This window comes from Fundulus heteroclitus, chromosome 8, assembly GCF_011125445.2.
Source record: "Fundulus heteroclitus isolate FHET01 chromosome 8, MU-UCD_Fhet_4.1, whole genome shotgun sequence".
NCBI classification, from domain to species: domain Eukaryota; kingdom Metazoa; phylum Chordata; class Actinopteri; order Cyprinodontiformes; family Fundulidae; genus Fundulus; species Fundulus heteroclitus.
Window position 1 is genome coordinate 18,932,282 of NC_046368.1, and position 24,945 is coordinate 18,957,226.

General features: G+C 40.4%; 1 protein-coding gene across 1 annotated transcript in view; it reads right to left on the reverse strand.

Moving 5' to 3' along the window:
• Positions 1–6,137: 6,137 nt before the first annotated feature.
• The window catches only part of dym (dymeclin), a 73,472-nt gene continuing 54,664 nt past the window's right edge, over positions 6,138–24,945 (reverse strand). The window contains exons 16-17 of the mRNA XM_012868991.3: positions 19,670–19,783; positions 6,138–7,371 (exon numbers count right to left, since the gene is read on the reverse strand). Coding sequence (XP_012724445.1) covers positions 7,222–7,371; positions 19,670–19,783 — 264 coding nt within the window. The 3' untranslated portion in view covers positions 6,138–7,221. The remainder of the gene's footprint in view (positions 7,372–19,669; positions 19,784–24,945) is intronic.

A 24,945-nucleotide genomic window follows, 5' to 3' on the forward strand; every position in this document is an offset into this window, starting at 1 on the left:
GGATCGATATTTGATCACGTTTATACGCAGAAACGGACCGCTTTAAACAAGCAATTCTGCAAAAGAAAAGTGGTCAAATATTCAACCAGAACCATGGAGGAAACTTGTTGATGGCCACAAAAATGTGGGTTTCTCTTTAATTTATTAAGGAACAATTCTCTTTAATTTACTGAGGAACAATTAACTAAATATTAACGGATGTGAATGTATATATTTGAGACCTAACTGTGTGCCTGCTGAACAACCCAAAAGCAAGGCTGTAACAGACACCAGCTTTGTACTCAGCACACATTTCCTCATCTAACTCTTAAAAAGAAAAAGTATTTCCTGAATGCTTGAATAAGCATTTTAAATCCACCAACTTTGCTTGCTAGAGAGGGCATGCAGTGGGGTAAAACACCATTACAGAGGAAAAAAAGAGACAATTAACATCCTAGATAGGAGTGTTGTCCTTTAAAAAAAAAAGATTTACAGTCACTGCTCCAGGGTCATACATGTGCAATCGGGTTTTACTCCCGCTCTGGAAATAGGATGAAGACAGTCCATAGGGAATGGGTTTCTACTAAGATAAGAAGGATGAAAATAAGACAACTTTAATTAAAAAGATAGAAGAGTTTTTTTCCCCCCACCACTTCCACATCTGATAACTTGTAAAGAAAGAACAAGAAAACGCCCACACTGGTAAATGTCAGCACATAATTAAAAAAGAAAAGAAAAATCCCGAGGTTAAAGACAAGAAGCTGAATGTGTCTCTTTTCATTGTGTAGAGAAAAAAAAAAAGCATCTGCCGTTTGTCAACAACTCCAGTGGGAAATCTACAGTTTTATAGGAGAAAAAGGAGGAACCTTTTATCCAAAACTCAAATGTCATGGTGAGCGATGAGTCTTCTTCGGTATGGCGAACAAAAAGAAAAAACAGCATCTTTCAAACTTAGCAGCAAAACAACAAAACAAAAAAAAAACCTAAGTTTAATTAAGCATAGTCGTCAAAAAGGAAAATAACAAATAAAACAAAAACAATATGTAAAAAACACAGATTTGTAGTGGGCCAACAGGATGTCTGGGTTATATCCCCGGCTCTATCCAAGAGCTTTGAATTGCTCCAGCCTTCCTCAACCCTGGGAACAAAACTGGTATGAAAAAAAATAATCAACACAATCTAACCACTCAAAATATGGTGAAACAAAAACTAAACATTTTACAAAAGACAATAAAACAGACAAAAAAAGTATGAAAGGCCCAAAACAACCAGAGTACTCAACTTTATCTCTTCCTTTTCTACTTACAGCTTTTTAAAACTGACAGTTATTTTACGAAAGCTTGTGTTCTGTTTTGCTTTTGCCTTTCATGGAGATAATGAGTTTAGTTGCTATGCTAGGTTATCGAGCAAAAATCTAGTGTGCTAAATCTCTCCCTTTAAAGTGGATATGAGTGAAATGTGAAATCGTGACATCACAATTATGAGATCTGAAAAAGCTGGTTTCAGAGGATGAGAAATAACCAGTTACCTCTGATCACAAAGAATAAACTGCTACGTAATAATGTATGGGTTACAAAGTTATTTTAAATTAACATCAAACCATAATAACTGAGAAAAATGTAAATAAATGAACTTTTTGTACATTAATACAAAAAATAACATATGAACAATAAGATGTAATTATTGCTGCTGAGCTGCAGTAAATCACCTGTTTTTACTTGAAAATATGACAACATTGACAATATGTTTTTTTAATGGGCAAAAACTGAAAATCTATGAAATTGATGGGGGGGGGGGGGGTCTAAATTTGTCTGACAGCTGTTGTTTCGTCTTAGAAGGAAAGAGAGACCAATTGTTCGTCTTCTTCATCTCCTTCTTCTTTTCTTCCGCTTATCCGGGATCGGGCCCAGACGTCCCTCTCCCGGGTCCTGACCCAAAGTTTGTGACCATAGATGAGGGTAGGAACGTAGATCGACCGGTAAATTGAGAGCTTCACCTTTTGGCTCAGCTCTCTCTTCACCGCGACAGACTGGTACAGCCTTCGCTTCACAGCAGACGCCGCACCAATCCGCCTGTCGATCTCTCGCTCCATTTTTCCCTCATTCGTGAGCAAGACCCCAAGATACTTAAACTCCTCCACTAGGGGCAGCACATCTTCCCCGAAAAGGAGGAGGCACTCTACCCTTATCCATAGAGTGCCTTCTCCTTTTTTTTATCATTAATTGGTCATTAATAATAACCAATTAATTATTAATAATGAAGTTTGTGTTTAACTGGGTTGAGATAGTTGAATAAGACTGTTACTTCAGTCTTATAGCTGGTTCACCTGAAAGCCAGTGAGATTACTGTTTCGGTCGGTGACCAGACTAACTAGCATGAACCAGCGTACCTCTCAGCATCCGGATAAACTCGTCACAACGCTTCAAAATATGAGGTGCATCACTGCCAGTGGTTAGAAAGTGCAATTAGTTGCTGTTTTTTGCTCTTGTAGCTCGTAATCTTTACTAGACATGTTGGATTTTGAGGTCAGAGTTGGCAGACAGACTTCAGTCATTACAATTGCACGAGACCTTCCAGGTGAATTTTTCACATTTTGATCAACCTTAACTTCCAAATCCACCATCTTGAAGAGTGAAATGTGTTCAGCCCTATCACCAAACACAACGGCTAGTAAATATCGCTGTTTTTCTATCTTTAGGGAAGCACATAAACTACACAGCCAAATGTCATGACTTGCCATGAAGAAGACAAGTAGAAAGAAAAAGAATGCTTTAACGTTTTAAGTGGATCTGGATTACGTTTTTAATTAGCTGTAAGTCTGACTGTTGACTTTGGAGGATTGGTTTGTGCTTAAGAAAAGTCTTTTGTTCCCTAGTATGTCGTATGCTTTTGTGTAAATACCATCAGTGGCTATTTTAGGTATTTTAATGGTCAAAAAGACTGCGGTTTCAGTGAAGGAGTGTAAACACTAAGAAGACTAAATGAACAGTAAAAGCCTTTCATAGGGTTAATTAACCAGAGGTTTGTCATTCCATTTATTGTTACCTAAGTTGGTTAGTATCTTGTAGACATCAAGATCGCGTCAGTGTGTCAGTCTCGTCTTTATATCTGTCATTCTTTTCGTTCAGCAGTCAAAGCCCACAGTCTTGTTTTGATTCCAGGCCAGATTTGCAGGACTGTAGGCGGTCCTGTACCTATATCCTTACACATTTAAAATCTTTTTGATCTTTCTTCTCCCCATATTAGGATCGAGGTTGACTCCTGGTCTGACCTTATCCTAAAACTGGTGAACTTACCAACCTCCCACTGTTGCAGAGGCAATCAGTAGCGTTAATGAGCTCTGAGTCACAGGGGGGGGGTAAGCGGCACTTCAGCAAACCGGTCTCTCTAAAGCGTCCCACTTTTCAACGACTCTCTGTAGAAAACGGATCTGGGTATGACCTCGTGCTCCGGGGTCACCCCACTCCGGCAGGAGGACGGTGCAGGAGAAGGTATAGACATGAAGCAAACATCCTAGAATCCCGTGCTTCATCCATCTTCCCACTGCTACCTGAAACAGGGGCAGTCAAGTTGACCCCCCCCTCCGCGCCGTACAGAAACAAGGAGAGCCGTGTCACTTTGCGGAAACCTCCGTTCAGCCATCTGCTGCTCCATTAATATAGCAGGTGAGAGTGGGGCGGCAGAGAGAAGGTGCTTCAGTCTCCTTCAGCGTCCAATGTCGCTGTAACCTACCGTCAGGCCTGTGCTGAAAATACTGTAAGCCATTCTTTTACATCAGATCGCGTCCATTATATGGTCCTTCAGGGCAGGAGAATTTCAGGCATGAAAACCGTTACAGTAGAGCCAAAAGGCATGCGATCCTCTTGGGAAGTGGGGGCTTCGGCGGCACAGTAGCTGGCATTGTGTCGTAACCCTTTTTCCTCCGCACTCGCTTTTTCTTCTGTTTCTGCTACCTCTGCAGCGATTATGATAATAAGAAGCGTAAGATATATCCCCATTGATGTTGAGTGAAGCAGGTTTAAAATGTTATTGCTGGATTTGAGGCTGGTGTTCCTTTTTTTTTTGTATATTGCAAAGACAAAGTCATGTTCTTTGGTCAGAATGAAGAAAGATGAACAAACGCAGGTGGGCTCAGAAATACAGAGGAACCAGGGGATAGTTGATAACGGGACTAAATCAGTTTTACCCAAGGCAGTTTTAAAATGATTTCATTCATTAAGGGATAGGGATGGGAATCGAAAACCGGTTCCTGTTCAGAACCGGTTCAGTGTGCTCCAATTCCATGGCACCGTTTGGCAGCTCGCTTAACGATTCTCTTTTAGATTCCAGGCAGCATATGTCACATTTTTTACGCAAGTTACGCACACGGCATTCAGTAAAAGCAAGTACGACGTGACAAGGCGTAAGTCTAGAAAAGCAAAACAAAAAAAATGGCGCCCCATCGGGTAAAGTCCGTTCAATCAGTGGATCATTAGCTATACCTAAAACTAATACGCTTGTGGTGATTTAATGAATTTAGCGTTAATCAATAAGAAAATAAAAGCATGAATTGTCGTCTCGATCACTGTGTATGGGGGCACTGCGCTCTACAACAACAATTGTTTCGGATTTCGAGAGGACTTCACCGTTGAAATTCATGAGAGCTATTGTTGAAGCAACAATGCCCATGTGCATGGCCGTTGGATGTTCCAATACATCGGGTAAAAGTGAAAAAAAAACAAAACAGTTTTTTCACCTTTCCGATTCATGATCCACCATGGGCTCTTTTTTTTGGATTGCCAACTTGCCATCGAATGTCTGGCCAGAGAGAAAAAAACGTCATATGCAGCCAACATTTGGAAGAAGAATGTCAAGATGACATGAGAGCGAGACTTTTCGGTAGGTTTTTCTTTTTGATAATGTAGAATTTGCCGGAACATTTGTTTACCGACCAGAAGGGCGGAGTGATACGACACACTTAGAAAGTATGCTCACTGTTGCGAAGCCCACTTATTTTATGCGACTTTGGTCTTATTTTTTCTAAAGTCGCTTGTAAATTTCATGTGTTGTGGGGATGCAGTTTTTTGGGCTTGTTTCTGAAAGGGAAGTCGATTGTGACTCTAAACTAAGTGACGCTGAAATATCCCTCCGCCTCATAACGTGCTGCAGCTCATCCTGACAGCAGGAGCAGAGTAAACTCAGAGTTTGCCTGTATTTTCTGCAGTTTACAGCTGCAATAACTGATGATAACTGCTGAAAGTAGATTAGGCGGTGCAGATCACCATTTTGAGCAGAGATTGGTTCTAAAGACGAGTTTTATACTCATCTTATAACATTGCAGAACCCAACCCATAAACCATACTTTAATGTTTATTTGTTTTTTTATGTCTCTAAAATTTAAAATTAGTATTACTTTAAATTTAAATGCCTAATACCATGTCTATTTTTGTTTAAAAAAAATTCCCCAAATTGGAATCGATAAGAGAATCGATAAGGAATCGAATCGTTTCACAGAATTGATAAGGGAATCGGAATCGTGAAAGTCTATTCCTAACCCTATTAAGGGAGGAAAAAAAGCTGTCCAAACCAAACTGGTGCTATGCGGAAAAGTAAATGCTAACTAAACCCAACTACCGTTGCCGACCTTGGCAGCATCTACTGCAGTGAAGCGCTAAGCCTTTAACATCGCTGTGAGGTTATCAGACACGTCTTTGTTTCCCATGTCTTCTTCAAGTTCTTTAGACTGAGGTCTTTTGAGAACATTCGTTCTCCTTCACGTCAGACAGGTTCTAGTGAAGTCTTGATTCTAGAGGTTAAATGGTAACCATGCATGGTTTTGATTAGTGAATTTTGGGCAATTAGTTCTCACATAAGGCCAGGTCGGTTCAGATTGCCCCCCCCAAACCCACCTCAATAAATAAAACCATCAGTTAAAAACAGCTTTGTGGATTTACTCAATTTATCTGAGACATTAGTACAACAAAAAAAATGCAAAAACCACAAATCTGTAGGCAAAAACTTATCAAATTAGAAACAGCAGATATAAGTCCAACTAATAAAAAAAAAAATTACATACCAGCAAAGGTTGCCATGCTATGTTGTATAAAGCTCCTGAAAAACTGCATGTGTTGTTCTGAAAATGATGCAGAACTAGGTCTATAATAATGTGACAAAAACACTTTGATTTACCCATTTTATTGAAACTTCTATTTTCAAAATAAACTCACAAAATGACAGCAAATTTCCCACTTGGAAACAATCATGTTTCCAAACCATTTTGCCTCGTCAGCAGTACTTGTTTTGCAACTGCAGACATTTACATTTAGGCGTCTGGAATATGCTTCTTTATATATATATAAAAAAACAATATACATGAAAATAAATAGCTTAAGTCTCAAGTTAAACATGCAAATAAAGTAACAAATTGAAGAGACAGTTGTAGCTATGCACGACAGGACACGACATGTACCATCTGTCCTAGTTTAAGTACTTGCCTTGGGTGACTATCCAGAAAGATGCAAATGACAAAGGCTGAGTGAAGTCAGGCTGGAAGCAACGATGAAATCGCATAAATCACAGTGATGCAGGAGGGTAATATTGTCTAGGGACTGAAATGAAGCTCTAATTAAACTATACATGAATGTGGGACATTAAACAGCCAGGATTACTGCATATTTTGTCTAAAAGTTCATAATAAATTATGTTTCTCTGGCCGTTCTGAACCTAACAGCAACTTCCCAAAAAAAAAAAAACTGTTTTAAATCACGGCTGTACTCACAAGGGATCTAAATAAAACCCTAAATTTGACATTAATATTTAAAACTCAGTATATTACAACGCAGTTAAGGATCTAAAGTTGTACAGTTGAGCAACATGTAGGTACTGTCTTTTTTCCTTTAATGACCTGTTCTTTGAAGCATGACTAAAAAAAGGGGACCATCCGCCGCCAGAGACCTGAGCATCTCGGGCCAAACAAAAAACACGGACGTGTGCTGTTAAAGAGGCATTGACTACAGGAAAATAAGGGGAAACATTTGGAAGCTACTGTGTGCACCGTTAACCAGCGCTTCACAGTGTCGAAGCAGAGCCGTTATTACAATACGAGTTTGTGCTGCATAAAAAGGTACTCCGTCACGAACGAGGTCGAGGCACTTTTGAGAGCAGCGTGCAGGTACTACAAACGGTAACACACACACACACACCATCAGTCCTTTTCATCTGCTCCGAACGGAGGTGAAGACCGAACGCTTTCGTTTATCTTGTTCAGTCAGAGTCCGTGCTGAACAGCTCGATGCCATGCGTGTCCCAGTGCAGGCCCACTCCCGAGTAGAAGACCAGCGACCAAATGTAGGGGATGAAGAAGTCCTCTGGCTTGTCTTCCTCCACGTACCTAAACTTTAGCGCCAGAAACTTCTGTTCACACAGGAAAAAGAAAAAAAGAAAAAAGGAAATACATAAAAATGCACAGTACTTCGAGCTTAAATGTACAAACATTTGTCTTAAAGATTGCGTGTTTTCAGTTTGCATGTCTGGCGGTGTGGCTGCAAACAACAGCAGGACCATGAAATTTGGTATGCAAGTGGCTAAAAATGATCCTTCATCTGTTAGGTGGTTCATTCAGGTGTGTCTAGGAGAGGAGCTTGGACTAAAGCCAGCCGGTTGAAGTGCTTTGTGTATCTGATCAGGATGCCTCATGGGCTGGTAAGTCCCAGAACAAGCTTGAATTACTATATGTCTGGTCTGAGAAAAATCTCAGCATCCCTATGAGGTGGAGAGTGTCAGTGAGAGACGAACGGATGGATAGATGGAGAGATGGACAAATGAACGGACAGATGGATGCATGGGTGGATGTTGGACAAATGCATGGATGGAGGGTGGGGAAACTACCATATTTTTTGGTAGTTTCCGCACCAGATTATAAAGCCCACCAGATTATAAGGTGCATTAAATATTCTTTCCAAGTGTGTAATATAACTCTGCCCCTCCGCATACATCGCTCTCTCCTGAGAGGGAGAGCTAGTTGGACTACTCTGCCCTTTTCCCAACAAAAGGTCAAAATAAACGTAACTTTCATATTGAATTAACTTACTAGGTTTATTGATGCTAGCGTGTACTCCGGGTGTGGGCTGCCTCACATGTACAATGCACTTCTAGTTTAGACATTACAGTCAGGCAGTCTTGTAGACTGCTCAGGGGTCCTGTTAAGGGAGCCGATCAGGTAATGGCACAAAGTAACATAATATTTCGAACATCCACTGAGTGGAGCTGCTTCGTTGCTTATCAAAGTCGTACTTATACATTTTGACAGATTTTTTAAACGCATTTTACCACATAAAATCAGTCAGTAAGCACAACAAGTACAGTAATCACATAAGGCGCATTGGATTACTAGGCGCACTCCACATTTTTAAGAAAATTGAAAGATTTTAAGTGCGCCTTATAGTCTAAAGCAACGGTAATGGAGGATGGAAAATCAAATGGATAATAGACAGAAGGATGATTCACAATTAGATAGATGGAGGACAAATGAACACATGGATGCATGGTGGACAAATGGATGGATGGTGGATGTAGGACAATCAGATTGAATAGATGACAAATGATCGGTGAACAAATTGATGGACATGAAGAAACAAATGAATGGATGGACAAGTAGATGGACGACAACTGGATGGATGGTTTCAGATAGATGATGGACGCATAGATGGATGCCAACAAATACATGGATGGACGATAGCAAAGAAAATAGAAGGTGGACGATCAGATGGTTGGATAGATAGATGGAAGGATGAATGAATGTCTCACAATTAGTCAGATGAAGGACAGATGAACACATGGATGGATGGTGGACGATCGGATAAGCATTATAAAGCAGACCAGGCTATACACAAAACAAGAACAACAGCAGCACAATGTTTCTCTCTAGAGCAGTAGAAAGTTTTAAGGTGAACTTTTTAAAAGGTAATAAAAAATGTATTTTTGGCCACAGTCAGTGACGGATGACTCATAGCAGGGTACTTTTTGATTGACGTGAAACTTTCTCAAATGAATCATTAGCACAACAGAGTAAATTGTTTGCAAATGTGTGAAAAATGTCAAAGGTACAATTACTCTGTAGCATCTGTAATTAGTTTCATAACATATGTTGCTTTTTTTTTCTGGGTGTTTTTTAATCATCGCTGAGGCACACAAGATGATTATTTTTCTGTCAAGAAGCAAATACGGAAAACTCTGATCCTTAAACAGATGTTTCATCTAAACTGACAAGAGTGCTTTTTATTTGTGTGTATTTATGCGTTTTATGCAAGAACAGAAGCAAGGGGTGGGTGGGGGGGGGAGCAACAGTCCGGGTGATGACCTCCGCAGGCTCTGATTGGTTAAAGCCTCTGGTTCAGAGCAAATCTACAGATGCAAAACAAACATGAATGTTCAACGAAGCACAGAGAGGCTCATCTAAACAGTTTTGAACAGTCTGAATCAATAAACATGGGTCACAGAGATTTGTTACTACAGTGGCTGTTTGCATGCCTGATCAACAGACATGTTTATGGCAACAGTTTGGTCTGCACATTTCTGCAGTTGCTTTTAAAAAAAAGTCCTCACAGCATTGCAATTTTTAAGATAAACATTCTTATTTAATGCCTTGGTTGTTTTTTAATCTTGCTCTCAGTATGTTGCCTATCAAAATCTATACAGAACATAGTATATTACTGCTACATTTAACTATTTCAGGTCTCCTTCATGTGTTCATTAAAAATGAAGCGGTGGATGGTCAAGAGTGGTCTCTACCGATGTCTTCTGAGGTTAAGCCAACAATTCACTGCCCTCCCCAGTAAGTGTGATGGAGAGTGAGAGTTCCTCATGTGTTAGGAAGCTTCACCGAGAAGTTATCGCTGAATCTGAAGGAAGCGTGGCTACCCTGCACTTAGGCTTAGGCCGCAACCATATAACTCCAAATGTATCCATTTTGACACAATTATTTCTGCGACATTTACCTCCTCAACAAAGTCAGCATTTTTCTGAACACACAATTTGCAACATATAAAGAGATATATTTTACATACCCTGAATAAATAAGCAGAAAACATAAGGAAAATGTATTTTTTTTGGTCTAGCGTATCAATTACGATACAAGGACAACCTGAAAGCTTGACGTTTTATTTGAATTTTTTCCGAAATGTGAAGTTTCTTCACAATTACCTGATGTGTGTTGTGCCTCCTGCACAACACACTTCTCCATATTGTGCATAATGGCTGGTTGCATGGGCACCTAGGTAGGTTGTGTTGGTGAGGTTGCAGTTCAGATATAAAAAGGAATGCGTCACCTGGCATATATTTAACAATGAAGATGATGGTCATGTGACATAAAAAGGGAAAGCAGTAGCTGACATAAAAAAAAAATAGAAAAACAACTTCAGACTTCGAAGACTTGGTGATGAATTCACACTTAGAACCAATGTTGGTTTTGTTTGCATGAATCCTCTGACTGTACTTGCAGAAAAATGCAAACAGTGGGCTACATCCGGTTACAATTACTGGGGTAAAAGGCCTGCTCAGCAGTGTGCTGCAGGGCTCTGTGGAGCAACTCCCCCCCAGCTGCAACTTATCGTTCAAGATGACAAGTTGATGAAAATGGTGAAGGTATTTCTTAGTGACATACGAAGCTGAAACTGATGGCAGATACACGCAAACCTCATATATTTTTAGGCAATCTCCACAGATTCCAGTTATCATGGGGATAAGATGGCCAAGAAAGCAGAAGGGATACATTTTGTGCCTTTGGAGTTACTGGAGGCCTTAGTGGAAGGGTAAATTTAATGTTTTGGGGTTGTTGTTGTTATAATCAGTCAAAAGAAGCACTTTCCTACATGTTTCTCAACATTTCCTTAACTCAGATAAAGAAAACTCTACCATCAAACACGTAAAAGACTGAATTAGGATACTGACGGTCACAATAAAGCAGGAGCCGCATACAATATTCTGTTTTATAGAAACAACTCATTTCTTCTCATATGGAATGCTGAATGATCTTTTTCCAACTCCGCCAGCAGAGAAGAAAAGAAAACCAAAGAAGACCAAACCAAGCATCTGCCAGCCCACCTAACAGCAGGTTGGCAGCAGAAGAGGAGCGCATCAATAATACAAGGGCGCCTCATTATATCGGCCGGTCCAAACTTGCATGTATGTGCGCGCACGCAGTCCAGTAATCAGTCTGCGGTGAAAGACAGACGCCGTGGCCTTTATGCGACGGGCCCAGTCTGCTCCATTGAGTCCTGACTGCCTCTATTCACAGCCACGCTATCGGTATCATAATGACACAGACAGAGGGGCTCCGGGGTCACAGGCCATATGCCAGGCTACTGAGACTAGACCACACACACCAGGACCATTGTGATGGCCAGACACAATGCAGAAGCTGTGCTACCCTCCTGGTATTTGTGTGTAGGTGACTTGTCTCACAGTCCACCAACTCATCAAATGTTCATATGACACTGATGGAGACAATTACTAAGCCCCAGTTCTGTTTCACCTAGTGGATAAAAACAAACTTGTTCTCAACTTTTTTTCTTTTAATTGCAAATGATGTGTTTGAATGTATTTATTTATTTACATGCGTTACCATACAGAGAGACAGTTGTCAAGGAGATGAATGTCCAGTTTTGATCATCATGATGTATGGATCTTAAACGGTAATGCTAATGTGCTAATTAAGATAATTAAAGCATTAATCAGCAAACGTGGCTATGTCAACATGCAGTCAAGATGAGTGGTATTAATTCTGCTCCATCGTGAAGCGTCAACAGATTTTAATTTGCCACATCCAATATGCAAATATCTCTCTACGGTGTACAATAAGCTAATCAGCTTTATGAAGCATATCTGGTATTAGTTGGGAAGCACATTCTAGTCTTTCGGTAAAAAAAATAATGCTTATTTAGGTGCAAAGGGCAAGTTATAACTTAGACGCATTGATGCAAGTGGAGTAGTGTCCACTCCAGTCACTGTGAGACAATATCTAAAGAAAATCTTTGCATTTTTTGCCAAGAAAAAAATAAAAAGTTTTAGAATTATAAAAGCATTTTTTTAAGCCATGTTGTTTTTTTCAAACACTGATCTGTAAGTTCAATCCATTGATTCCAGTTGTACGCTACATCAATAACTACTATTGAAACATTAGATGTAATTTCTTATTAAGCATTGTGATGTGAGTAGATTGCTAAGTGAAGAGATCTTATGAAGTGCTTTCTCTGGCAGACCAAAAACAAAGATGTTAAGTTCAATGTTAACTTTAAATTGCCCTTATATGTGTGTGTGGTAGTAGGATGTCATGTGTCTCTGTGTTGCCATGGGGTCTACCCTCCTGCCCAATGACAGATGGAGAAAGCTACCAGCTCCCTTGCCACCCTGTGTGGATAAACGGGTACAGCTAATGGATGGATGGTTCTAGTTCAATTTATGAATAACGGAGACGTGATTAAAAAGAGCTGCTGAATTCACAGCCTCAAACTATTTAAAGTTTGTGGATGAATTTGTATCATAAGAATTACAGATACAGTATTTTAGCAAGCGTTACAATTTACCCTGGCTATGGGTAAAGTTTTACTGACGCTGAGTTTTCAGCGATGTAAGAAAGACAGTAGGCTGCTGAAACATACTTTGAATTTTTGCTTGTAGCAAACATGCTATAGAGTTTAACATAAAAATAATTGTCAAACTAAAACATTTTTTTAAAATTGCTTTTCAAAAATCAGGCAGCGTTAGGTTGTAGCCGATTAGATGTTTAACATAAATGGTCATACGTCCATTCACAAAGCTACCTTGGGGTGTAATGTGTACGATAGGATACGGTACAAATAGAATGTAATGCAGCTCAACTAGTACATACACCCCCCCCCCAAACAGTAATATTTATTTATATGGCTTTTATCACTATGCCATTAAATGAAGTCAATTTTGTCATACACTTGAGGCATGAGCTCCAAGTGTATTAATTCACTATAAGATAGAAAACAAAGAAAATATCAAATCCTGCTAAAACTGATCAACTAATGCAGAAATATTGTTACAATTTCACTTATAAATCAATTTTTTTAGGCACAGATGATAATAAATGCTTAGGCAGTTTGAGACGTTAGTGATGGATGCTTACAATTTATTCCGTAAATTAAACAAAACCTTTCCAGTGCAAAACAGCAAATGGGTTATTGATCATTTCTGGACCTTTGGTGAAACGTTTTAAACCCCTTGTATTTTTGGTACGTTGAAGTTGCCCCAGGACGGTCATTGAGATCAATTTAACTGTCACTTATCCACCGTAATTAATTACAGTGCAAGAGAGGAACTAATAGTGATGGTGGAAAAGGCCATTTCTTTTCATGTTTTTATCGTTTAACTATCTGAAACAAGCATCACTTTTCACAGCACACCCAAGGAACGGACGGGTTGCTGTTGTCCAGAACTCAAGAGGGACCGGCTCTGCAGCATATTATGAAAAACCTGAAACAAGCAACAATTTCTTTATGTTTATCATTGACTCCATCCAGGATCCCTTGTTGAATAATACATGTTCTGCAGCACCCTTCTCAGCTGTTATGTCCTCTAATGAAGGCAGAGATGGTATATCAAAGCTAGTAGATGCCGTTTGTTCACGGGGTTTGTTGCAATATGAAGTCATACTGCATGAGGAAACATGGTGGAGGTTTTTAAAGATACAGCCAAGTATCTATAATCAGGCTACAAATAATGGAAATGAAAAGCCTGGTGTTGAGGTGATAAAACTGAATTGACTGGGGTTTATTTCTCTCTTTCATGGATGTAAGGAGGAACATGTCACGTCCTGGTGGTTCCTCCGTAGAGCTCAAGTCTCAGAGTCTTGGAACAGGTTAGTGGAAGGTAGTGGTGCCAATTAAAGTGGTATTGTGAATATATATATATATTTTTAAAAAGTTCATCAATGTTTCTAAAAGCGTTTAATCTGTAGTCCATGACTTCCTGTCGTCCTGGTCCATAAATATGACCTCTAGACCAAGGCCTGTTTCGAAATTGGACAAATAACAGAATATGATTTATAGCTCTGGCAGACCTAGGTAATTTTTTTTTTTCCATTTGGCAAACATGTTTCTTTTGGCTGGGAATATTGTTACTGCTTAGGAGCGACCCACTCAAGGTCCTAATGGAGAATCTATGGGGGGAACTAAAGATTAGGGGTGATAGCTAGGGGGGCGCCTTCCCAGCTCACAGATTGGAGCTTATCACTGAAAATAAATCATCAAAATAACAGAAGAAACATACAAAGCATCAGTTTGACTGCTGCAACACAAATAACAATTTTCTTAATGGTTACTGAGAACGCAATAAATAATTTTGTGACGTGCCATTTGTTATTGAAATATATATAAAAAAAACAACATTATTTTAAACTGATCCTGTTTCATTGTTTTATAATTTTTTTGAGAGATGCCTGCTTCGTTCTTCATCAGAAACAAACTTCTTGCTTGAATCCAAATCATTTTAAAACTAAATCTGCCAGGGGTATTTTCCTGTGTGACCCCTATCTTCTCAGCATTTAAAACAATTGAAACTGCAATAAATAATAAAATTCTATGTTTACAGTATTAAGGGCAATGAAACATGTCCAAAGCTCACTGTTGGACAAACTGCAGGATTTCTTAACCGCGATTCTACGCTACTGCAATAAAGGAGGGATTTATTTAAAGGCATTTTAGACATCTCTACCAGGGGTGCCAATAAATCCGGAGGGTGTTGCATTTGATGTGCTCTCAGAAGCTCGGAAGAGATTAAAAAGTAGGAAAAGATGATACTTGTGTTCTTAATCAAACATAGTTTCCTATAAGGATTGTTTTCCGTGTTTATGTTGGAGAGAATAAGGAAAAAAAACAAAAAACAGAGACATGCAAGAACATCTTCTCGACACTCTGTACATAATAAGAAAATAGAGCAAATCATCCCTGAGTCACAGTGGCCACGGTTTTTTCCTCCTTCTATATTGGACAAAGACGGCTGGGGATTTTGTGCAACAGGAAACTTTAGATATCACAACGAAAACATCCCCTCCAGGCTGTAGAGTTGTCTGACAGAGTAGAACGAGCACAGCATCCCCGCCATTAATCTTATCTTTCCCTTATTCTTACTCTGCAGGGGTTTCCTCTGTACATATCTGCCGTGGTCCTTCGCCCTCACCCCCTCCAGTTTGTTGTCTGGGCCCGCTTGGCCCGGGAACAGATCAGTTAGCTGCAGGTCCTGGCGGGTCAGGCCCCTCGCCCCTGAACACAGACTGGCTGGCTGGCCTCGTATCTCCGCTCAGGACTCCGTGTTCCCTTTCCTCCTCCGCAGGCTGCTGCGCCGCCAGATCTCGGCCAGACGGACAAGAATGCAGCTACGGAGCGAATATTAACCCAGAGCCCACAAATAAACTCATACGCAGGTTGAAAGGCGCAGCCGTTCAAAAGGTTAGATTTCAAACAGACTTCCTTGCTTTTTTATAACCTCTCTGCCAGGCATCATTTATATGAATTGCTTGGTTGTGAAGGAAAATGTCAACCATCTGGAGGGTCCAGACTCTTGAATTATAAGGACAGGTTTGTGTCGATGATCGGGTGAAGACTTTAATTATGATAAGCGTACATCTGGAAATCGACACTTACACTTAGGAGTGTTTTAAGCACTCGTTTGTGTAAACGCTGCTCTCTGCACGTCGCTGTGTGGGAAAATGAGCGGCCATCAGGCCTGTGAGGAACCAGGTACCTGAGGAACAGCTGGTACACTGCAAAAACGCAACTAGAAATAAGTAAAATGTTCTTAAAATGTGTGTATTTGTCCTTGAATTGAGCAGGTAAATAAGATGATTTGCCAATGGAATAAGAATTTTGCACTTAAAATAGGAACAATTCATCTCAGTCATCTTATTTCAAGTGCAGGATGTCTAATTATCTTATTTTTGGGGTCAAAATACTCATTCCATTGGCAGATAATCTTATTTACCTGCTCAAATCAAGGATAAATGCACTAACTTTAAGAACATTTTACTTATTTTTAGATCCGTTTTTGCAGTGTAATCCTGCTGCCTAACACCCTCAGTCCACCCCCCCCCCCCTCCATGAGGAGTCAGAGAGTCTGTAGGCTATCAGTGCTCAATAAAGCAGATTTCAGCTGGACAGGCTAAACGACACATTCCTCAAGCCCTGCCTGCGAGCGCCACACACCCTGAGACAACTAACACACAAAGACATGAGAGGGATCAGAGACGTCTGAGTGACAAGGCAACCAGGCCCATCTTTGGGGTATTTACACCTCCTATAACGCATTGTCTCAGCTGGGGCTTAATTGACGCGTCAACGTTTTTTGTCCAAACTGCTTTAAAGTCCCTTTCAAAGGGACCGGCCCTCTGAACCGTAGTGTCAACAGCGACGCTTGTTGCTTGAAACAACAGGGATCTGTTTGGTTAGTTAAGTCGAAACGAAACGCGGCTTCTTGACAGCTGTCAGCTCCGCTCGACAAATAGTTTCCAGAGAAACGGATCCAGCCTGTCCCAGCTGAGACGTCTCCGCCAACACTACCCACGGGCGGGTTTCTGGTATTAAGCTATAGCAGGGTTTAAGAAAAGCTACGCTAATCGCTGTCGTGACACGGGCGTTGAACCTGCTCCACCGGCCGATGTGCGCTGCCTGGCTCAAAGAAGGCCGACAAGTTTTTCCACTTGGAAATTATTATTACATCTAAATTACTCTGATTTTTTTTTTTTTTTTTTGCTTGAGTCTATACAGAAAATCAAAAAAAAAACTGAAATAATCAACATTATAGTTCTTTTAGCACTGGGTTTAAAACCTGTTGCTTGTTTGTGTTAAATAAAAGTGAAAGATCAAGGTTCGGGTTGTTGTTTCAGATCGCCGTCTGCATACTGTGATACCACGAAACGGTGGTATATTTACACAAGGTTATCATGCAATGAGAATCTCATACTGGCCCAGGCCTTGTCTACACTACGTTTTAAACACCTCCTACAATTTTTGGCACCCCCTGGTAAAGATGAGTAAAAAGCCCTAAAATAGATTGTTGTTATTGAGACTTGGTGACCCCCCCCCCCCAAGATGGCTCTCTCTGCTGCAGCTCTCTAAAAGGTCTTTTCCAGACACCAGGGTAGCTTTCTGGAGCCATTATTAACCCAACTTGAGCATCAAGTGCGTTCAATAGGGTAAAAACCCATAAGGAACAAAAAATGTATAATTCAGTCATAGTTTAAAATGCTATAAAGCCATTTAGGTTTGATTGTAAAAGATTTTAAATCATCAGCATCTGGTTACAGCCATCTGTGCTGAAAGAGGGAATAAATCCTTTATACGTATTTAAGGGATTTAAACTGATTATGTTCCGACGCACAAATAAAAACAACCGCAATACCTTTTTATTATTAACAGAGTTTAAGAAATGAAGCGCGACAGCTGGTGTGGGGTTAACTTTCCTTTTGGACACGTCTCTCAGGCTTTATTTATTAAATACTTATGAATTTCACAAATTTCCTCTGACCCTTAATAGATTGTAATGCAGTTTCAGTGTAGAGGCTATGAAATGATCACAAGTTTATGAATGGCAGACATGTTTTAATCCTGATGCAGTGGGAGGAGTTACTATTCGGCATCAGTGACCCTACAGTAGAAACTAGGGAAGTTAAGATTACCCGACTCCCATCAATACCTTCATGGTTTCTCCTGGTTGCCTCCCTTTGGACCTTTTCTGGACAGACCCAAAACTCTCTTAAAGGACCACATATCACCACTGGTCTTGGAAGGTCCTGGGATCCCCAAGAGAAAAATAAACCTGGACAGTGTTGCTGGGGAGAGAGATGTCTAGGGTTCCCAGTCGGACTTGTTACTTCTGCAAGTCTCAATCATTGGGTGGGTGGACGGATCTGTGCTCAAGATTCCCTTATGCTTTGCTCCATAACTGGGAATTATCTTGGAACTCCTTCATTTTTAGTGTGAGCCAGAGCTACTATTAACGAAAAAGCTTGCAGCTTTTATTAAATATCATATTTGGTCAAAATCAGATTCAACAGCTGAGACCTCAATAAAACAGAAACTCTGTAGCAGCTTGTAAAAGCTTGATAAGTGCATCTTTATTAACACTAATTAGAATAATATGAATAAAGTTTCAAAAGTTGATTACCATGACTCGATTCTGGCAAAAAAATACTTTTTAGACACAGTCGAAAGTGGACATAGAGCATTTTGTAAACAAAAAATGTTGCCTTTTCTACATAAAGCGTTTGTTTTGCGCATAATTATATAAAAAATTTGCATTTATTCTTCGCCTCTGGCTCTCATCTTGTTGAAGAAACAAAAAGACACCAACCGCAGCGCCTCCTCTTCAGAAGTAATTACTACTGAATAGACTTGCCTCACTTGTGATTGACCAACCAAGATGAACGACGTGCTCCGGCTAAATGCGTTTTCTTTGGAGAATACCGAGAGCGTTCACATCTCTTCCTTCGCGGGCCGCTCCTCGAAGGCTCGACTGATTGAGTCGTCGATTCTCCATTTTTTTTTCAGTAATTATCGACGCATTGACGATTCCACACAACATTCATCTAACATATGGATTTTTTTCTTTTTTCAGACTGGGGGCCCAACAGTAGGATGAGCTCATAGGGTGAAGGAAGGCAGAAGAGGAGAGACAGCTGTTTGTTTGAGTGATGGTACCATCAGACGGCATGGACCTCTCCCAGAGGAGACATTGCCCAGATATTTCCTTCGCTTCACGTCACCCAGTGGAGCTGGAAAGCTTTCAGATGGTTGGAAAGTCAATGTGAAACTCAACGACGTATTTGCACTCCCTCGCTGTGTGCACTTGCAGCCGTACACCCAGTTGACATGGCAAAAAAAAAACATGTGCGCTGCTCCCGCTGAAGGACATAGCAGGGTTATACACATGTATTATTCTATGGATTTATGGTTGATTGCAGCATTAATGCTTGGAGGTGCTGACTGGGGTAGAGACGGGGGGGACGCACATAAACTCATGCCGATGGACCATCCCTCTTAAAGCATCGACGAGTGAGACAAATGCCTTGCAGCCCGCCGCCAAGTATAGAACATGAAACACATGATGAAACATGCAATTAAGAGCCTCTGTGCTGGTGGGGAGTGCTGTGTGGAGACCCCTGGTTACATATTCCCTCACTGATTAATGGAGGAGCTTTAGGAGGGGAGGGGTTAGCGAACCCGCCAGGAGTGCAGGGTAACGAGGCGCGGTGGCAGATTTATGTCCCCTCCCTCCCGCCCCTCTCCCTACAATCTTACGTGTCCATGACAAAGTGCCCCCCCGAGCTCCCCCATCCCATATCCTTGAAATGTCATTACATGTTCACATGTAGCGGTCCAGCGGAGATGGAAGGGGGGGGGGGGGGATATGCATTAATGCTGATGAGAACTGGGCTCTGGCCTTTTGTCTCAGGTCTCGGTAGCGGGTTTTATCTGCTCCTTGAACCCTTTTCGCATCCACGTCTAATACTTCTCCCCGTTCGTCCGTGCAGACGGACTCATTAGTTTGTCTTCAATTACCCCGCAACCATGCAGCATGCAGGACCTCGCGGTCTGCGGTTCTGTTTACATTACGCATGTACTGTTTCTTTTATCTTCAGACAGCCTTCATTAGCAATCGCCCCTGTGTTCTGCTGTCCTGTCTGTTATCTTACCTTGAGTCTGTCTACAGGCAGGGCCTGGGCTCCTTTCATGATGACCTCCTGAACCCTCTCCACTGACAGGTCACTTCCAGCCTGCTCCAGACGCTGACTGAAGAATCCTATCACCTAAAGTTCACACAGCAGGAGACAGACAATCAGAAATGTTGCATTTGGGAGGGAGGGGGGGGGGGTGTGTGGGGGTTGCAAACCACAGTGCCTGTGAGTATGTTTCACCAGATTTCCTGTATCTCTGTTTTTACCAAATATGGTTTCCCAAAATATCTAAAAGTTTTTCCCCATTGTACCATGGCATTTTCTGCAGCTGCATGGGGCACAGAATAGTGCAGCAAGCTGCTGCACACTGCTGGTTAGCTGGCTGAAAAGAAAAATGCTATTGTACATTTTCATTGCTTACAAGAAAATTCAGCTATCTGGAACAATTTTCTTGATGCAAAACATGAAAACTCATTGTGTGGAAACTAAAGCAGCAACAGCCAGCATTTTACTTAATGTAAAGTTGGTTCAAAACAACATTTGGCTACAAGTTGAATGTGTATAAAGCAGCTGACTGCAGGCTGGCCACCTTATAACATCAACTTGTTCTTCCTAGTGTTACTCTACATTATCATTTTATATTACTTTAGCAGAAATGTTGTCTGATTAAAGCAAAAGCCATTAGTTAATGTTATGCATTTATTTTTTTTATTTTTTTTGTGTAAATACTGTGATAATGTGACAGTGCTGTATTTTAATCATCTAGTCATCGTAATGTGAGAATCTCACACTGGCCAATCTTGAGTTTATAATTTATATATAAGCATACAGACAAATAGTTATATTGTTTTATCTTTAAATCAAATGTGTATGTATTGGAAAAGCAGATGTAACAGTGAGCACATTAATTCTGTGAGAAACTAGAAGGTTTTATATTTACTGACACCAAAACTCAAGGCATTAAATATCACAATGTAGGCACTGTTCAGTAGTTATTACTCTAATTTTTCATGCCACCACTACAAAATACACAAACACAATTAAATTAAATATTGTTTATTGTGTTTTCTTGATTGAGAAGCCTTTAGGACTCATTTATTACACCGCCTGGACACCAAGCCATAAATTGTCTCCATGGTGTGTCGTGTTGTAGAGAGAAATCTGACCCTATTCAGGGTACCTCAGTTGATGAAGTGGCCAATCTTGCATGCATAGCACTAGTAATATAGTGTGTGTTTATTACCGCTTTCTTGTGGGCCTGCCTTACAGAAACAGTGACATATATGACCTTACAGTGACCCACGACTAAATCATAATCCTTTAACAAAATGATGAAACCATTTACATAATCAATGTATTGATAGAAAATATTACACAAATAAATCTAACAGTTGAGGTGTGCTTGGGAGGCGAGTCCAAAACACAATGAAACAATGATATCACACCGATGCAGCAAAACAGACTATTCATCACAATTTTGTAGCGGTTAAAATCTGAGACTGAATAAAAACGAACAGCTTTAACTCAGGAGAAGTTTGTCATAAATGACAGAACTAAGTAAGAAGAATAACCCGAATGTCTGCTCTTTTCAAACTACAAATGATCCACAAACCTCGGCATTTTTGATTATTTAATCTGTACTCTTACTTAAGCACAGTAAGGTTGATGAATGTATTTAAATACAAGCTCTGTAAAAACACTGCGATGTTGAGCGGCTGGGTTTAAATGTTGTGTTTGCAAACAAAAGTACTGAACTGCTGCCAGATCATTTTAAGTTAACAGAAAATATGAACAGCAGAGGCGCATAAACTAAGAGACGGCTGAAACAAATTGCTGGTAATACTCAAACAGGAAGAATGCTTGGCCTCCATCCACTACAGTCTCTCTAGCAGAGCCTTTTTCAGAGTGCATATCTACCTGCTTTTGTGTCTGATTTAGCTTTTAATTAGGATTTAATAAAAGGCTATAGGGGTGCAAATCAACAGCTTTATCCCGATACAATGTTATATTGACTTATCTGGATGACAATACCATATTTACCAATATCACAAAGTCTGATTTCCGATCGTCTTTTTATTGATTCAATTAGCTGAAACAAACTGGGCCTTCTTAGACTCACCTGTATCATATGAGAGCAGAAGACTGCAGAATTTCCATGAACATGTTCTGCATTAAATGCTAAATAAAATTAACAACTGAGGCCTAGAATACTTAGTCAACACTAATGAACGAAGGTAAAACTGACATTTTAAATGTTTCCTTTTAGATGTTATACCATTCAGAGTAACGACGTTCCGGTTAAATTAAACGTATCCTTTAGCATCTGGAATTTCACTCTGGAGTAAGTTAATTGTAGCCTCGTGAGACCATCCTGATCTCGCGAGCTTTCAAGGTTTCACTCGCAGATCAGTCTGGCTACTCTCCGTTAAAGAAAATTTGGAGCCGTTCACCAAACGAACGTCCAATCAGCGTTGGCTTTGAGGCGGGTTGAGGTGTGACGCAACGGGAAGCGCGTCAGTTCAGTCTAAAGAACATGGCGGCTTCAGCCGATGAAACTAGCGTTAGCGTGGCTATCGAGCAAGTTTTATCGGAATTACAGAGTGTTTCTTTGCTGAGCTAACGAGCCTTTACCTGCAGCAGCAAGAGTAGCTTGGCTTGTGGTTGTGTTTTCGTCGTCGCTCGTAACAGAGCGACGACGAAGCATGTTGACGAGTAAGTCATATGCTTCGTTGATCTGATTGGTTTATTTGGCCCGTCTATCACCAACATAGGCCAATCAGCTAACCAGTATTTTCGCCCCTTCCCAAAATTACTTCAATGGAAGGTTTCCAGATGGATATGCGAAGCAAATCTATCTGGCGGCGTCAGGTTAAGTTAATTGGGCGTCCATTGTTAAACTAATGCAGACCGTGCAACAATGCTAATACAGTGTCTTACTTTGCTAAATATTGAGCTGACGCCAGGCACAGGACGGTAGCTAGAGACAGAACGTCTCCTTTGGAAACATGGCTGGTTTCTTTAGATTTTTCTATCACGTCTCTAAGAAACAAATTAACTCAAATTTTGTGAATTAACGTATCAGCAGCTTACACGCCATGAGATCATCATCTGGGTTTTTTTAAATGCACAGAAATTTTTGTGTATGTAAACTTCTGAAATTGAGCCAAGTAATAGAAAAGTGTCTCTCCTTGTTGCTCTTATTATTCTGTCATGAAGGACGTATTAATAATTTTAGAAATCTTAGAGTTTGTAAATGGCCTGTTTTATTATAGGATCAGAAAGCAACTCTGTACTTTTGCATGGCTTTTCTTATGTGATGCTGATTGGAATCTCCAGTTTATAATTAAAGTATCTACATTATCCAATGTATTACTAATTTAATAATGACGGCTTTAGCCTTAAATTTACCCCCTGCTTTTGTTGACTAAGAACAAACTAAACTAGGTGATGATTTTCTTCATAAAACTCTCCAACTCATTAATTCTCTCTGTTTGGCGCTGTCCAATTAAAATTTCAGTGGCCAAACCGAATCTAATGACAGCAGACAAAACACCCCTGATACTCCAAAACAAAATGACCAAACAGTCAAAAACCGGCAGCTAAAAGAGATCAACCTTGCAGCTATTTGCGAATCACAGCTTTAACATTTTCCAGCTTTTTTTTTTTTTTTTTTTTACAAAAGATAAATAAGACTTGTCAGGTTTGTCAGCAACAGAAAGTCTCTGGGAAAATGTTTCCATACTGTGCAGGGCTATAAAGGGGCCACAATGTGAGGTATTTGGCCCTAAATAATAAGAAAAGCTGGAAACAGTCGCAGATAAGGGGTTAAAAGGTAAAACGCAAAGCTGCATACATGCTACTTTTTGTTAAGCGTGGAACTGATTCAAATTCAACACATGATATCAGCATATTTTTTAATCACACGTAGAAAAAGCCCTTGAGCAGCGCTTAAATTATTTGATGCCCTTCGGCTTTACAGGAAATCGAGGAAAGCATATTTGGGGTTTCTATGGGTGTGCTGGATGCCCCCGAGGAAAATGTTTGAAAATTAAAAAAAAAAAAAAAAAAAATCCTCTGTATTACTGATTCTATTTAATGTCCCGTCTTTGTCACCAACAGAAATAATAAATAATAAAAAAAATACATCTACAGGCAACCTTTTCTCTGCTCATGTTCAACAGTTGCTCTACAAAATTCAACACCGCTGCATAAGCAGGGTGAGTCTAGTGTGTGCGTCTCAATCTAATACTAATCTTTTCATTAACTCTGAAGGCCTCTCGTATGGGCTTAATTTGAAATAGCAAGGAAGCAGCCCCTCATCCCGGATCTCATGCTAGCCCGCATGAATTTGCAAGCACGAGGAAAGCTTCAGAGAATAGCCTGAGGGGAGCTGTCTGAAGCGAGGGTTCCTAGCGGGCGCGCCTCCCTCATACTTATGGATAGCAGCGAACCCCAGGGTGATGCACGCAGCAACCACATGCAGATAGAGCAAAGCTTCCCTTCCTTGCCTAGATGGCTGCCACAGATATAAAACATTGCTGTGGTTTATGTTCTCTGTCCCTGATTTACGCACTCTCAATGATTTTTAAAGAGACGAAGCCTCTCGACACACAAGGGCTGATTAATTCGGTGGGTTTCACAAGGATTTACATGCCGGAGGCTCCGTGTAACCGATGCATATGTTTCAGTTCAAAGAAGGTTTTCTAAAGTATAGGATACTTTTTCACATTCTGCCACAGTAACATAGTGCATTAAAGGGTACTTTACTGGCATTTTAGTTGGGCTCTACATTCTCCTTTTTAGCAGATACTGCACAGAGCTCTGCAGGATGTTCAAAGCTTGCTCCAAGATGTTATTGTTTTATAACCAAACCCTGCTTTAAACCTGTCAAACGTTATCCCTGCAGGGTTCCTTGATCTCCGTGCTGCTGTTTGTTCGGTGATGTTCCCCAACAAACCTCTGATGCCTTCACAGAACAGCTGTATTTATACTGAGACTCATTCACACAGCGGTGGACTCTATTTAGCGACTTAGGTGACTTCTGAAGGTAATTGGCTGCAAAGAATTTTATTTAGGGGTATCAGTTTAAAATAAAGGTGAATATGGACACCGGGCTGCATTTGTCACTTGTAAAAAAAATTAGATTTCCCTTCACAATTATGTAGTAATCTATGTTGCTCATACAGCTGAAATCCAAATAAAATACGTGGAGGTTTGGGGCTGTAACTCGGCAAAATCTGACAAGGTTCAAAGGGGTGTGAATAATAATTTCAGCAAATCAGCCAAAGTTTACT